Raw genomic sequence first — 16,534 nt, forward strand, 5'->3', positions numbered from 1 at the left:
TCATTTTTTCCTTGGTTTTATTCCTAAATATATCCCTTTCTAGTTCTCCTATCCCACACGGTGTATATGCGAGGAGCCATAATTAAAATTCCAGAATTCTACTATCTCGCGGGCGATTTTCACTTGTTCTTCAATTAAACTCAAACAATGAGGATTCAACCTAAAGTTCTTCTTCCGCCGGACTGAACTAGTCTGTATAAACCCTAACATAGGGGAATGATCCGAGACACAACAAGGTTCATATTTCATTTACAGGTCCTTCTAAAAAAATTAGCATATTGTGATAAAGTTCATTATTTTCTGCAATGTACTGATAAACATTAGACTTATATATTTTAGATTCATTACACACCAACTGAAGTAGTTCAAGCCTTTTATTGTTTTAATATTGATGATTTTGGCATACAGCTCATGAAAACCCAAAATTCCTATCTAAAAAAATTAGCATATCATGAAAAGGTTCTCTAAACGAGCTATTAACCTTATCATCTGAATCAACTAATTAACTCTAACACCTGCAAAAGATTCCTGAGGCTTTTAAAAACTCCCAGCCTGGTTCATTACTCAAAAACGCAATCATGGGTAAGACTGCCGACCTGACTGCTGTCCAGAAGGCCATCATTGACACCTTCAAGCAAGAGGGTAAGACACAGAAAGAAATTTCTGAACGAATAGGCTGTTGCCAGAGTGCTGTATCAAGGCACCTCAGTGGGAAGTCTGTGGGAAGGAAAAAGTGTGGCAGAAAACGCTGCACAACGAGAAGAGGTGACCGGACCCTGAGTAAGATTGTGGAGAAGGACCGATTCCAAACCTTGGGGGACCTGCGGAAGCAGTGGACCGAGTCTTGAGTAGAAACATCCAGAGCCACCGTGTACAGGCGTGTGCAGGAAATGGGCTACAGATGCCGCATTCCCCAGGTCAAGCCACTTTTGAACCAGAAACAGCAGCAGAAGCGCCTGACCTGGGCTACAGAGAAGCAGCACTGGACTGTTGCTCAGTGGTCCAAAGTACTTTTTTCGGATGAAAGCTAATTTTGCATGTCATTTGGAAATCAAGGTGCCAGAGTCTGGAGGAAGACTGGGGAGAGGGAAATGCCAAAATGCCTGAAGTCCAGTGTCAAGTACCTACAGTCAGTGATGGTCTGGTGTGCCATGTCAGCTGCTGGTGTTGGTCCACTGTGTTTTATCAAGGGCAGGGTCAATGCCGCTAGCTATCAGGAGATTTTGGAGCACTTCATGCTTCCATCTGCTGAAAAGCTTTATGGAGATGAAGATGTCATTTTTCAGCACGACCTGGCACCTGCTCACAGTGCCAAAACCACTGGTAAATGGTTTACTGACCATGGTATTACTGGGCTCAATTGGCCTGCCAACTCTCCTGACCTGAACCCCATAGAGAATCTGTGGGATATTGGGAAGAGAAAGTTGAGAGACGCAAGACCCAACACTCTGGATGAGCTTAAGGCCGCTATCAAAGCATCTTGGGCCTCCATAACACCTCAGCAGTGCCACAGGCTGATTGCCTCCATGCCACGCCGCATTGAAGCAGTCATTTCTGCAAAAGGATTCCCGACCAAGTATTGAGTGCATAACTGAACATAATTATTTGAAGGTTGACTTTTTTTGTATTAAAAACACTTCTTTTATTGGTCGGATGAAATATGCTAATTTTTTGAGATAGGAAATTTGGGTTTTCATGAGCTGTATGCCAAAATCATCAATATTAAAACAATAAAAAGCTTGAACTACTTCAGTTGTGTGTAATGAATCTAAAATATATGAAAGTCTAATGTTTATCAGTACATTACAGAAAATAATTAACTATCACAATATGCAATTTTTTTTAGAAGGACCTGTATTACACTATCTATAAAGTCAGAGGTCGTGAAGGCCATATCAATTCTGGACATTGCCTCACAAGACTGACTATAACACGAAAAAGCTCTTTTATTCCCATACAAATGTCGCCAGATGTCTATAAGTGCCAATTCATGACAAGATCTAAATAATAAAGTTTGCTTTCCCGTTTCTTCTTTCTGGCCAGAGGCAATTGAGAGTCTATGTCTGGGGACATCACATTATTAAAATCCCCGGCGACTATAATCGGGCATACAGCCCTACTACTGGCAAAAGCGGCCAAACATGAAATACAGTATAGTGCAAATTGTGGGAGGATGTATATGAAAGCAAGAATACAAGTTGTTCCATTCCACTGGGCATGTATAAACCCAAATCTCCCCTCTTTGTCAATTTTATGCTCCAGTGGAACAAAATCCACCTTGTTGTGAACATATACACTCACCTCTCGCGAGTTTGCCGTAAAGAAGGAATGATACTCGTGTATGTATTTTTTCAATAGTACCATGTGTCTCATTTAATGCCACTATTGCCGGTAAGTGTCTAGATATCACATCAAACACTATGCGCCTTTTAATTCTATCCGCCAACCCTCATACATTCCAAATTAGCACCCTATTTACCATAGCTTACCTAAAAAGATAAGTTATTGCGGCCGGCCGCCCTGTCCTCCAGCTCCGGAGGCATCGAGCACAAGAAAGGGAAGATCTAACACACCCCACCCCATACTGATCCATGAGAAATTTCTCATAAATCTCTTACAATCTATCCCCCCCCCCCCCTACCCTACCCCACCATCCCTATACAGAATGACTCAAACACCGAATTCCCTAAGCTCCAACCATTTCTCTGCCTCTTCTACAGTAGAGAAAAACTGTACCTGTTCCTGATATACAACTGTAAGTCTAGTTGGGTATAACATTGAGTACACAATCTTGTTTTCTGCTAGTTTCTTTTTAATCTCCCGGAAATAAGTTTTTTTTTTTTTTTAGTTTCTCTAGAGAAATCAGGATAAATTTTTATCCGGCTGTCATTGTATTTAATATCCTGTAATACTCGTTTTTGCCGAAGGATTAAATCTCATTTGAGCATAACATTTTAACAATTATAGCTCTAGGCGGGCAGCCAGGGGAGGGGGTTTCCTTGGAATTCTGTGAGCCCGCTCCACCATGAACCACACGGGTTGCGATTCTAAATCAATAATTTCAGATAACCATTTTTAAATAAAACCTCTAGTATCTTTTCTCGGATCCCTCTGGGAAACCGAGAAATCTCAGGTTCGCTCTCCTTGCTCTATCTTCCATGTCAGTTATTTTGTCTTTTAAATATTTATACTCTGACTCCAAGTGCACAGTTTTCTTACTTAGGTTACTCAACCCTTCCTTCATTTCTTGAGAAGACTCCCTTTTATTTTTCCTCTCATCTTACTCATTTCATCTATTATTAAGATGTCAGATTGAACTGACGAGACTCTGTTAGTCATATCTCCAAGTGCCACTTTGGAATGGGAGACTGCTCCCAGAATCTCAGCCAGTTTACCATCTATCAAATCAATTTTGCCATCTGAGCTCCCTCTTTGTTTTCCACCTTCCAAGATCTCCATGTCCGACCCTATATTATCCTGATCATGAATGACCACTGCCCCCTGGTCACTACCCCCTTGAGTTCTGTGTGCCAATCTTGTTTTATGTGGGGGAGATTTAAGAAATGTATCAAGCTTGGTGATAGGCTAATTACCCCACCCCCCTTAGGGGAGGCTGTCCCCACCGATTTCTGGAGAAAGGAATCTATCCCACAAGGGGATCCCGCTGGATCTAGGGAAAAGAAATTCTGAACATTCCTGTTCTTTAAAGTGCCAAAAAGGTCTATTACTGGATAACCCCAGAGAACAATAATTTTCTCGAAAATGGACTGGTTCAGACTCCATTCGCTCTGAGATAGAAAATGGTGAGAAAGTCTGCCTGTCCATTTTCCAGCCCTGCTGAGATTGAAGCACAATGTTTTTCTGCCAACAAGAGGATTTCCTGAGCTTCCTGCATCAAAGTTTTGCATTTTGTACCCCCTTGTCTGTTCAGATAAGAGACTGCTGTTTTGTTGTCTGTCATAATTCTGAGATTCTTCCCTCTTATTCTTGTAAGGACCGACCTCATTGCCAGACCTACTGCTGCCAGTTCTTTTAGGTTGGAGGAGCTTTCTTTTTGTTCGTCCCCCCAAAGACCTTGTAGGGAGATTTCCTGAATCTGAGCCCCCTACCCCCAAGGACTTGCATCCGTGGTTAGACATACCAGGTCTTCTAACTTCAATGACACTCCCTGAATTCAATTTTTTCTTTCTAACCACCATCCTAAGTTCAGTAGTGTTTTGTCTGAGATTCTTATTTTTGATTCTAGGGAGTTGTTCTTTTCCTAGAAAGAAAGGATTTCCCACTAGAACCCTCTATAATTTAGTGTTTGTTACTTATCAAGTGAATAGTTGATTACTTTAAACCAATTAAGGTAGGGAGTCAGTCTTCCTGAAATCCTTAAGCAAGTTGCAGTGTTAGGGTCCATTCACACGTCCTCCACTCCACACCGTGACAAGCACGCACTGTGTTCTCCGATACTTGGATGTGATACTGTGCGGCCTAGTATAGGTAAATTGCGATCGATACCGGGATAAAAGTATCGATTGGGTATCAATTAGATACCCGAGACAACCCTAGTTCACTGTGTGACATAAGTAACGTAACCTTACATTTGGCATCATATTTGTACTGACCCACAGAAAATATATTTATTTTTATTTCCTCCTGCAGGCTGTCAGCTCCCATATTGCACCCCCCCCCCCCACCAGACTGAAGAGGGATAGGTGGGGCTGCTTTAGCTCCTCATATCTTGGGTTAGGTAGCAGCTAGAGGTATGGGTCTGGGCTTGTTTGAAAACTGCAAACTTTCAAACAAAACCAGAATCAAAGCATTATCTGCACTACTTCAGAAGATATAGCTGTTAGAAATCTGGTTGGCAGTGAATGCAGCTAAAAATGAGAGTTGGTTTCACGGCTTTCAATCCTGACTGTGTAGATAATGTAATTCTGGTCTGGTTGGAAAACTTGGAAAGCTACTACCAATCCTAAGATATGAGCAGCTAAAGCAGCCACCCCACACCTCACCCAAACACTGCTGAGCTGAACTGTTAAGTCCTTTTTTCAAAGCCCGAGCAGAGCTTGGGCAAAACTGTTAGGTGCTGTAATCCCCAGAAAGAGGATTACATGCAAGCAACAGAAAACATCCATTGTTCCAAACTTTAGGGGGTGCAAAAGGTCTAGACCCTCTATACAGTCCAAAAGTACACATTTAAAAACCCAGTGTCATAATTCATGTTTTTAATAATCCGAGGTTCAGAATCTGAAGACTCAGACACTTTTCCAGCTGTGAGTCCTGGAAGTTTTGCTTTGGGGAACTTGAGAATCAAATATTAGTTCAAATTCTTCGTAGTTCATATGCATGTTTGATATCTTTATATATCCTAATAAAATATGATTGGAAACCTGCTGGTCATATGATTTTACTAGGAGATACTTGCCAAGAATTATGAAATAATATCAAAATGCCATTTAGCTCGTGACTGTGTATATGATTACCAAGTGGGGTATGGGAATTTAATATATTATATATATATATATATATATATATATATATATATATATATATATATATATATATATTTTTTTTTTTTTTAAACAGACAACCCCTCTAATTCCAAACATCAGGTAGTAGCCCATGGAACTTCACGCCGTGTTTTTTGCCGCTAAAGGGAAATGTGGGCCGCTGCAACTTCCCTACCAGTATCAGCAGGTTGCGAAGGGTTTCTGAAGCTCAACTCACGGCAATGAACTAGTCCAGCTTGCTTAGACAAGGGTCTTAATGGGACCTTTAAATTAGATTTGTAATTGTTTCTTAATCTTTAAAATTGTATTTCAGAAATTTTTTAAATTACATTTCGGAAATAAAAATATATATATAAAACACACCCACATATATAGTATGATTTTATTTTGCTTTTAAATGTCAAAAAAATTACTGTCAATGAGACAGGAATGCATGAGATAGAAATGGCTCAAACATCTTCACATGAAACACTCTGATTCAGATTTGATTCACAATTTTTGAACCCGAAACATCTAGTTACATAGTTAAAACGCTTTTCATCCATAAATCACATATCTATTTTTTTTTTCAATAAACATTAGTCGCCATTACATACATGAGAAGGCTTTTTACATATCTGCAATTTCATACGCCTTGTTTTTTGTAGTAACAGCAACATTTGACCCCCCCATCCAAACAACTGCGTATTTATCAGAACATTCATTTGAAATTTTTGAAAACAAATTGCAAATTTAAATGTTTGAAAGTCACGCCTAGATCTTAAAAAAAAAAAAAAAAAAAAAAAAAAAGGATCACATAATAAATACGCATCTTGTTTGGTATGACTTATTTTTTTATTTCCTCAATACTGAGGATTTATTTTTAATTTATTTTTTTAAGGACCACTGTAAACAAGAGAATACATCCGAGTAAATCTTTAGATAAATGTACGTGTATACACTTCCATATGCACATACATATACGAAGATAGACAAATATAATCTAGAGACACATACATAAACATTTTGCCATATAACTTTACTGTAGATATGGTTGTGTATGCGATGTCCTTTGGGCGGCCCCTGTTCTCTTCACCTTATCTGTAGCAATTCTCCTGAGAAGATACTGGAAGGGAATGACGTTTTGGATGCACTTTGGAATGGCGCAATGATGTAAACTCTTGCACACTTAAGACTTGTGCATAAAAACAAAACAAAAAAATAAAAATAAAATATGAACAAAAAAGTTACATAAAACTTATGGTCTTATGGTTCTTTCAAAAATATTCACAAAAAAGCATTTTTTTTTTACATTTCACCTAAAGGGATTTGGCTGTATGCCAAATGCATTTATTTGCAAAAAAAAAATAAAACTACAATAAACTAATTTGAAACTTAATTTTCATTACGATTCTAATATAAAAAAAAAAAAGTTTATGAATGCCAAGCACCATTATCAGTGACCGTGAATCTTGATTTAATTAACGGGTGATTAATTCATAATCCTACTGCAATCACACCTTGTTCCCCCCACCCTCCCCACCCGAACCAAATGTTATCTGTTCACCTTTGTGAATAGACATGCAATATGTGAATTAGTTTCGAAAAAAAAAAAAAAATACTAAAAAAAAACAAAACAAAACTCAAAAACATTTAAAAAAAAGATTGCCTGGGCAGGATAAAAGCAAGATCATATTAAATAGGCTGCTAAATATAGCTGTTAGGCAGTAAAAACAGTCCTCAAAAGTAGGTAGCAGCACTTAGGGCAAACTTTGTATAGCAAACGTTATCTAAAAACTGTATGAAAATTGCATAATGTTGACCAAAGCTGCTCTGAAAGTCGAGCGCAGGTTGCGATATTATATTCACCTGAAAAATAACCCAGTGCGGATCATCCTTTGGCCTTTGATGCACCTAGTAAATGCTGTCTGTCTCATCTGTAAATATGTCTTCTGTAAAATCACGGTTTGCTTTTTCTATTCAAGATTTTTAACCTTTATTGACCCAGTTTGACCGTATGAAAAAAAAAAAAAAAAAAAGTACAACAAACCACTCGGTGACATTGGTTCTTAAGTGTCATCTACATTGTTGTTTACTCATCCATCTTCCAGCTTTGGCTTGTTCTGGAGCTCGTGAACAGTCTCCCGAAGCCTACATCACACAAGTATGGTGTCGTATTCCAGCCAAATATTCTCCTCGGTAGTTAAACCCTTTTCCCATAACGAAAGCTCACAAACCAGGTACAAAAAAAAAAGAAAAAAGAAAAAAAGATACGGACTGATAAAGGACGCTGTTAAGACACCGGTGAATCTTCTCCATGGGTTTCAGCTAGGGTCGGAGAATGGGTTGACTCCTCATTTATTTCACTAGAGGCCTCTTGGCCATTTTCCTCCACAGGTTCTTGGCTGCTCACTTCACTCTGCACCTCGTTTGGACACTCCGCCGCGTCTACCGTATCTTCTTCTCCAGCATCTTCGATCGGTACAGGGGACTCTACTGGTGCTGTGACTTCCTCATTGGCGGGTGGTGGTTCGGAGGTAGGGGACATTTCCTGCATAACTTTCTCGGTTAGAGTTGGCGTGGGGGCTGCATTGATTTCAACTAGATTGTCATTTTGAGGCAGTGACACCTTCTCTATCAGTCTCCACTGCATGATACTCATGTCCTTCCCACCTGTGGAAATGAGGTGGCTATCACTGTGGGTAAAGCTTACGTTGGTTACGTGACTGCTGTGAGCACTGTACTTGTGACTTGGAGCCTGTCAAAGAACACAAACACAAATCATTAATGTAAAAAAAAAAAAAAGTATAACATTTTTGAGGATAAAAAAAACTAGCCTAAAAATGTATTAATATAACCAACATGCCACTCTTGCAGTCCTCATTGGTATTTGCAGCAATACCATACACGCACAAGACTGCTGCAGCCAACCACTCAGCGGTGATGCTTGCATGTATGGTACCAGACCGCTGAGGTCAGTGACTGGCTGCAGCGGTCATGCTGATACATGTGATGTCATTCATGAAGGACAAGTAAAAGACTGGTGGGGACCACAAGTGCTAGATTTAAAGTCCATCTGTCAGCAGATTTGTTCCCATGACACTCACGGAGCTGTTGTATGTGCGCTCGGCAGCTGAAGGCATCTGTTTTGGTACTATGATCATATGTGCCTACGTTGCTGAGAAAAATAATGTTTTAATATATGCAAATGAGCCTCTAGGAGCATTGAGGGCGTTGCCATTACACCTAGAGGCTCAGCTCTCTCTGCAACTGCATCTCCCCCTGCACTTTGATTGACAGGAACAGATAGTGAAAACCAACACTGAAGCCTTCAAATCTGCTGACAGACGCCCTTTAACTGGTTATTTTTATTATATCACAATAACTCCTGTTGCTATTGTCCATGGGAAAAAAATTCTGGTTATTTTCCAGTTTGTTAGAACATTTTATTTCGGACCCCAGTAGTCAAAAAATAAAATAAAAATCAGAAAGCACAATATTTTAGTAGTTTATTCAATCAGTCCACCAACTGTAGACTTTTTGGGCTCTGCCCACAGCGATTACAGGTGTTGTCCAAGCTTTTGCTATTGCCGACCACTATCCTTAGGATACCTGGCACCCCCGCCGATCAGCTGTATGAAGGGAAGGTGCGCGCAGTGCGCACGTGCCGACTCCCTGCTCTCTTTCTGTCCGCTGCTACTGTCTATGGTCTTTGCCATAGACAGCAGTGGTGAACTAGAAGAGAGACGGCACGTGAGCACTATGCGTGCCGTCTCCTCATACAGCTGTTCGGCGGGGGTGCCAGGTGTCGGACCCACCCCACTGATCTGATATTGATGACCTATTCTGAGGATAGGTCAGCAATAGTAGAAGCCTGGTCAACCCCTATAAGTAAACCACTATCTACCTGGTCACGATCTTGATGGTCATTACCTTTGGTTTGGAGCACGGATACTGAAATAGATGGACCTTACAGAAGTCATCAGCGAGAGCAATAACCTTTCTGTTGTGAGATCGTACTAAGGCGTTAATATCCGTGCCGTCTGAGCCTTCTGGCCACACGCCTGATAGAGGGGACAGAATATTTTATTACATGTCAGTATTTGGTAAAAACCTTACACCAAGGAAACAACATGCAGTTTGTGTGAAATGTAAGCAGATCTAACAGAACAGCACCACAGAAAAAAAAAAAAAGGAAAAGTATTTATTTTTATTTTTTTCTATATGACTACCACATTTACACAGCATTTAAAGGGGTTGTCTCATTACAGACAACAGTGTTATTGGCTTGGGTCCAACCTCTGGGGCTTCCGCTGAATTGACTCATTACCTGCTAAATTTGAAAAGGGAGCAGAAGTGGGCGGTCTGCAAGGAGACAGGATTTTCATTAAAGAAAGCTGAAAATGGCACAAATTAAGGTGCACCTCCAATTATACATATGCACAAAAGGTATGAAGGCATATCTCATGATTAGGAGTCAGTCACCAACAGAAAGAATCTCTTTTGCTCTAATCGGGAGGGGAAGGCGAGGCATATACTGTATACAAGTCAATGGCTAACGGGAGCCAAAGGGGCTAGGCAATTGTTCTGGTCATTGATGGCGTTTTAGCTCCTAGTCACTCAAGGATAAGAACTTCCGCTATATCAGAAGTGAGAGGCACACTTTAGTGTCCATGGAACTTGTGCAAGAAATGGGACAGGGCTATGGGCCTCATCTATCCCGGACTTGGAGAATATGAAGTCATCTGCTAAGTTATGGTAAAGTTAAAAGACAAAAAAGGTGCAGAAGCGCTGCGTCCCTTCGGCTTTCATCCGCTCCGCTTGGAATATGTACGCGACACCCAAAAAGCTGAGCTGAGCCGATAAAAGCCGATGGGGCAGAGCGCGCTGAGAGGCGCTTTTTCTTTTCACAAAGGTTTAGACAACCTTTACCCACAATGAAAATGAATAAATGGCTACTAACCAAATACTTGAAATCCTAGCACACAAGTGTACGTTGCCCAGTCAATGTCTTTACAGTCTGAACGATACTGGATTAATTTACAACCACTTGGAATGTCCCCTAGAGACAAAAACGGCAAGAAAAAGGAGACAATTACTCTGACATTCAATCTCGCACACTTTTTCTGCTGCACCAAGTGCGAATAGTTAACCCTTTATTTATGTTATGCACTTATATAGCGCTACTATATTTCGCAGCGCTTTACAGACATTAGCATCAAGCTGTCCCCAGTGGGGCTCACAATCTAAGGTCCCTATCAGTATGTCATTGGGAGTGTGGGGGGGGGGGGGAAGAAACCAGAGGACCCGGAGGAAATGCCCACAGGTATAGTTAGTTTTTAGTTTGTATACGAGTGAAAGGTCCTCTTTAAAAAGGCAGGAAGACATCTCTGGCAATCTCTGTGTGAAAATAATGCAGAGCTCACATTGCTGCAGTGTATTCTTTACTGTGTACATACAGGTGGGTATATAATTATAGCTCCTTCCTATTCACCTGAGGATACATCATAAATATAGCAAGAACAGATGACAATTTTAACTCCCCATTTTGGATCAACTATAGATGATCCAGAGAGACCTCCAAAGTAACATTCACCTGAAAGCGAGACAAGAGAACTACAACATCCCACAAAGCTTCCAACTTTCTCAATGCAACATGCAAGCTAGTTCACTTTCTAGAAGGACAAGAGAACCAGAATGTCTCAAGAGAAACCTGTCTTACTTGGTTGACTGGCCTTGTTGGGTACTCTATCATTAGGGAGACAGAAAACATGCACAAGTATTGTATGCCAGGCGACACTACTCTTGGTTTCTAGGAAGAGTATATACAAATCGCATATCTTAATTTGGCTGGCATGAGAAAAGATTAGCATTATTTTCTGTTTTGTAAGAAAAGCTTATCTGATATCCCAGATCAGCTTGCCTGACAAAAAATAAAAGAGGGGATATGCCATTTTATCCCAGAAGAATTAAGATATGCGATTTGCATATACTCTTCCTAGAAACCAAGAATAGTGTCGCCTGGCACACAATATTCATCCCTATTTTTTGGTCTCCCTAACGATGGAGAACCCCAAAAAGTACCCCACAATGCCAGTCAACCAAGTAAGGTAAATTTTTCTTGATACTTTCTGCTTCTCTTCTCATTCTAGAAAGAGAACTGGCTTGCATGTTTCATTAATGTCGATATAAGCTTTGTGGTGTGTTGTAATTCTCTGGTCTTATTTTCAGTTGAATGTTATTTTGGAGGCCTCTCTGGTTCATCAAAAATAGTGAAAGAATTGCTGAAGGTGTTGTCTGTTTTTGCTATACTGATGACATATCCTCAGGTGAATAGGAAGGAGCCATACTATTGAGGTGAATTGGGATAGCAGGAGCTATAACTACTGGCAACTGCACAGCAATTAACTGCTACAGTAAACCGTAAGGGGAACACAGCATTGATATGAGTGCTATTTGTTTATATCATTTTTCACACTGGATTGGCAGAGATGTTTTCCAGCCTTTTAAACAGACTTAAGTAGCAAAGCTAGGAAAGCAGCTAAGCCAGCCTCACATCTGCAAGTAGCTCTTTCTGGACAAAGCAGATGAGAACACCTTAAGGGCAACCTCTGGGTGGGTACCATTTCTATTATGGAGACCAACTGACACACGTGATGACTTTTGTAGGCTACTCAAGCACCTCTTGATTTCTGGGGAAAATATATGCAAATTATCGTGTTTAACATCTTCTGGCATCAGATTTAGGAAAGCTAATTTGAATATGTTTCGCAGAAACCCAGAGGGGCATCACCTGGCCTATAATACTGCATACACATACTCTGCATACTAGGGGCTCTCTATAATGAGAAAGACTACCCCTTAGACAATGCATATACAGGTCCTTCTAAAAAAATTAGCATATTGTAATAAAGTTCATTATTTACTGTAATGTACTGATAAACTTTAGACTTTCATATATTTTAGATTCATTACACACCAACTGAAGTAGTTTAAGCCTTTTATTGTTTTAATATTGATGATTTTGGCATACAGCTCATGAAAACCCAAAATTCCTATCTCAAAAAATTAGCATATTTCATCCGACCTATAAAAGAAGTGTTTTTAATACAAAAAAAGTCAACCTTCAAATAATTATGTTCAGTTATGCACTCAATACTTGGTCGGGAATCCTTTTGCAGAAATGACTGCTTCAATGCGGCGTGGCATGGAGGCTATCGGCCTGTGGCACTGCTGAGGTGTTATGGAGGCCCAGGATGCTTCGATAGCGGCCTTAAGCTCATCCAGAGTGTTGGGTCTTGCGTCTCAACTTTCTCTTCCCAATATCCCACAGATTCTCTATGGGGTTCAGGTCAGGAGAGTTGGCAGGCCAATTGAGCACAGTAATACCATGGTCAGTAAACCATTTACCAGTGGTTTTGGCACTGTGAGCAGATGCCAGGTCGTGCTGAAAAATGAAATCTTCATCTCCATAAAGCTTTTCAGCAGATGGAAGCATGAAGTGCTCCAAAATCTCCTGATAGCTAGCTGCATTGCCCCTGCCCTTGATAAAACACAGTGGACCAACACCAGCAGCTGACATGGCACCCCAGACCATCACTGACTGTGGGTACTTGACACTGGACTTCAGGCATTTTGGCATTTCCCTCTCCCCAGTCTTCCTCCAGACTCTGGCACCTTGATTTCCGAATGACATGCAACAGTCCAGTGCTGCTTCTCTGTAGCCCAGGTCAGGCGCTTCTGCCGCTGTTTCTGGTTCAAAAGTGGCTTTACCTGGGGAATGCGGCACCTGTAGCCCATTTCCTGCACACGCCTGTACACGGTGGCTCTGGATGTTTCTACTCCAGACTCAGTCCACTGCTTCCGCAGGTCCCCCAAGGTCTGGAATCGGTCCTTCTCCACAATCTTCCTCAGGGTCCGGTCACCTCTTCTCGTTGTGCAGCGTTTTCTGCCACACTTTTTCCTTCCCACAGACTTCCCACTGAGGTGCCTTGATACAGCACTCTGGGAACAGCCTATTCGTTCAGAAATTTCTTTGTGTCTTACCCTCTTTCTTGAGGGTGTCAATGAAGGCCTTCTGGACAGCAGTCAGGTCGGCAGTCTTACCCATGATTGCGGTTTTGAGTAATGAACCAGGCTGGGAGTTTTTAAAAGCCTCAGGAATCTTTTGCAGGTGTTTACAGTTAATTAGTTGATTCAGATGATTAGGTTAATAGCTCGTTTAGAGAACCTTTTCATGATATGCTAATTTTTTTAGATAGGAATTTTGGGTTTTCATGAGCTGTATGCCAAAATCATCAATATTAAAACAATAAAAGGCTTGAACTACTTCAGTTGGTGTGTAATGAATCTAAAATATATGAAAGTCTAATGTTTATCAGTACATTACAGAAAATAATGAACTTTATCACAATATGCAAATTTTTTGAGAAGGACCTGTATATTGTTAAGGAACATACACTGGTATACTAGGCCCTCTCTCTGTCATTAGATTGCCTGAAACAAACCAACAAAAATCTGGTTTCGTGTGGGGCCAAACTTTTTCGAGAATTTGGACTGAATCACGAATCCGTAGAACCAGTATCATCCTTAACCTGGGTGTATTTCTGGAGTGTAATAATATAACAGGTTATAGTTATTAGATTTCTAGAGAAGGGTCGTTGATCCAGGGAGTTATTCTGATTGCCCGATTGGAGTCGGGAAGGAATTTTTTCCTCTGAAATGAGAAAAATTGGCTGCTACCTCAGGTTCTTTTTTTGCCTTCTGCTGGATCAATTTGCGGGATAACAGGCGGAACTGGATGGACAGATGTCTTCTTTCAGTCGTAAAAACTATATTTCTATGATATCACAAGGATGGCATGGTATGGATGTTGTATGTGGACAGTGGTGAGCAGGGGGTCCTATCTCATACTTACAAATCTTGTCTGTGATTAAAGAGGCCCTTTCACCGCTCCTGGCCTGCCTATTTTAAAAGCTCCATGCATTCCTCACTAACAATTCTGGAGCATCTATTGTTATAGCTCTATGTTGTACCATTCCTTTATTATTTCTACTAGAAGTTATGAATGTATTGCTAGCAGTCTGCAGTAAGGGTACAGAGGGGTGGTAACCAGTTTGGGGGTGTGTACCTACACAGACTGAAAATGGCAGCACTGATTGGATAGAGTCATTCTGGCAGGTACCACCCCCCCCCCCCTCCCTAACTGGTTACCTCCCCTCTGTACCCTTACTGAAGGCTAATAGCAATTCATACATAACTTATAGTGCAAATAATAAAGAAATGGCACAACATAGAGCCATAAGAATAGAGGCTCCAGAATTGTTATTACATGGGGAATGCATGAAGCTATTAAAACAGTAATGTCAGGAGTGATGAAAGGTCCTCTTTAATAAGGTCAAGCTGTGACCATTTCAGCCTGACCTTCAGACATTTGGGCCACAGCAGATGAAATGAGTCATTCTGTAGAAACCAGTCAGAATAACTAACCAATACTATAAATTACCTGAGGGACATTAATACATTATCATTTTCATTTGCTTCCATTTGGAGCACCAGTTCCCCAGTACTTTGCAGTGGTAAATTGTGGTATTTTAGTTTTTTTGTTCCGTTCTTGGGACACACTTTTACATACTTAGATACTTACAGTATAATATTTCATAGTCTCCTGAGTTTGACATTATGTATTTGTTATCTGGGGACCAGTCAAGGTGAGTAATGTAACTGGAATGTCCCTGAAAAAATAGAAATATAAAAAAAATGGTGTTAGGAACATTATGATTTGTGCAATTTGTAAGTAGTACAATTATCTTAGTTTGCAGCAGCAGCCAAGTGTTCCACTCCACATAATTGTTATGCCTACTGCAGGTCTTGAGGGGCGGAGCCTGACACACTTTAGTGTTCTTTGAAGCCCCGTATCTTGCACCTTGCCCTGTGGGTCTGCACAAGGCATAACCGAGTGATTCATAAGTCCCCATTAGTCATCCGTTTTACTCACACCACACTTTCCGTATCTGCTATACTTTCTTCCATTCTCTGAGACATTGTAGAGATAAATGAAGTTATCGTGTGAACCCACAGCAAGGAAGGATCCATCTGTAGGAGAAGACAGTCTTAGAACAATCTTGCAAGAAACATGCAGCAAGCATAATACAGGAGACATTACACTAGTATAGGTTCCCCAACCAGGTAAGTCCTAAACAAAGTAGATGACAGTTGTATCATTTGGACTATCGCAAGATCACTGCAAATAATTACATGTTAAGAGAGTCTATCACTACGTTCACAATGCAAGTTCTTGCAGTCCTCAAGATGCACGCGATATGATCCTCACATTCTGTAAATTGAGGATAGGTGGAATGGATAGCATGCCTCATCTTAATTTGTCCTTTTAAATTAGCGACTTGCTTTAGGCTACTTTCAAACTAAAATTTTCCGGTATTGAGATCCGTTATAGGGTCTTAATACCGGGGGGGGGGGGGGGAAAAACGCTTCCGTTTTGTCCCGATTCATTGTCAACGGGGGCAAAACTTAACTGAACAGAGCGGAATGCTCCAAAATGTATTTCGTTCCTTTCTCATACCGGAGAGCAAACCGCAGCATGCTGCACTTTGCTTTCTGTCCTGGGATGCGGAGCCAAACCCACGATGCAAGTCAATGGGGACGGATCCGTTTTCTCTAATGCAATAGAAAACGGATCCGTCCCCCATTGATTTTCAATGCAGTTCATGACTGATCCATCTTGGGTATGTTAAAGATAATACAACCGTATCCGTTCATAACGGATGCAGATGGTTGTATTATCAGTAATGGAAGCGTTTTTGCTGAACCCTGCCGGATGCAGCAAAAACGCTAGTGTGAAAGTAGCCACACACACACACCCACTACAGCAGTAATAAGGGATTTTAGTTTGCTGCCATTCGTAGGAACTAAAACTGAATTAAAGGTTATGAACTCTTGACATGGAGATAGTAAGTTTAACATAAAGGCTATGTACACCTTTGGTGGCATTTTTTTATGAATGCATTGTACTCATTTTGAGTTAAAAATCATTT

At 40.7% G+C, this 16,534-nt stretch overlaps 1 protein-coding gene across 4 annotated transcripts in view; it reads right to left on the reverse strand.

Moving 5' to 3' along the window:
• Positions 1-5,865: 5,865 nt before the first annotated feature.
• The window catches only part of EML4 (EMAP like 4), a 189,879-nt gene continuing 179,210 nt past the window's right edge, over positions 5,866-16,534 (reverse strand). For 3 of the 4 annotated variants that reach the window (XM_044291838.1, XM_044291840.1, XM_044291839.1), the window contains exons 20-24: positions 15,478-15,575; positions 15,127-15,214; positions 10,444-10,542; positions 9,414-9,544; positions 5,866-8,238 (exon numbers count right to left, since the gene is read on the reverse strand). In XM_044291838.1, the coding sequence (XP_044147773.1) occupies positions 7,774-8,238; positions 9,414-9,544; positions 10,444-10,542; positions 15,127-15,214; positions 15,478-15,575 (881 nt within the window). In that variant the 3' untranslated portion in view covers positions 5,866-7,773. The remainder of the gene's footprint in view (positions 8,239-9,413; positions 9,545-10,443; positions 10,543-15,126; positions 15,215-15,477; positions 15,576-16,534) is intronic. The other variant, XR_006388849.1, reaches the window with a different exon arrangement.

The sequence above is a fragment of the Bufo gargarizans genome, chromosome 4, assembly GCF_014858855.1.
Source record: "Bufo gargarizans isolate SCDJY-AF-19 chromosome 4, ASM1485885v1, whole genome shotgun sequence".
NCBI lineage: Eukaryota > Metazoa > Chordata > Amphibia > Anura > Bufonidae > Bufo > Bufo gargarizans.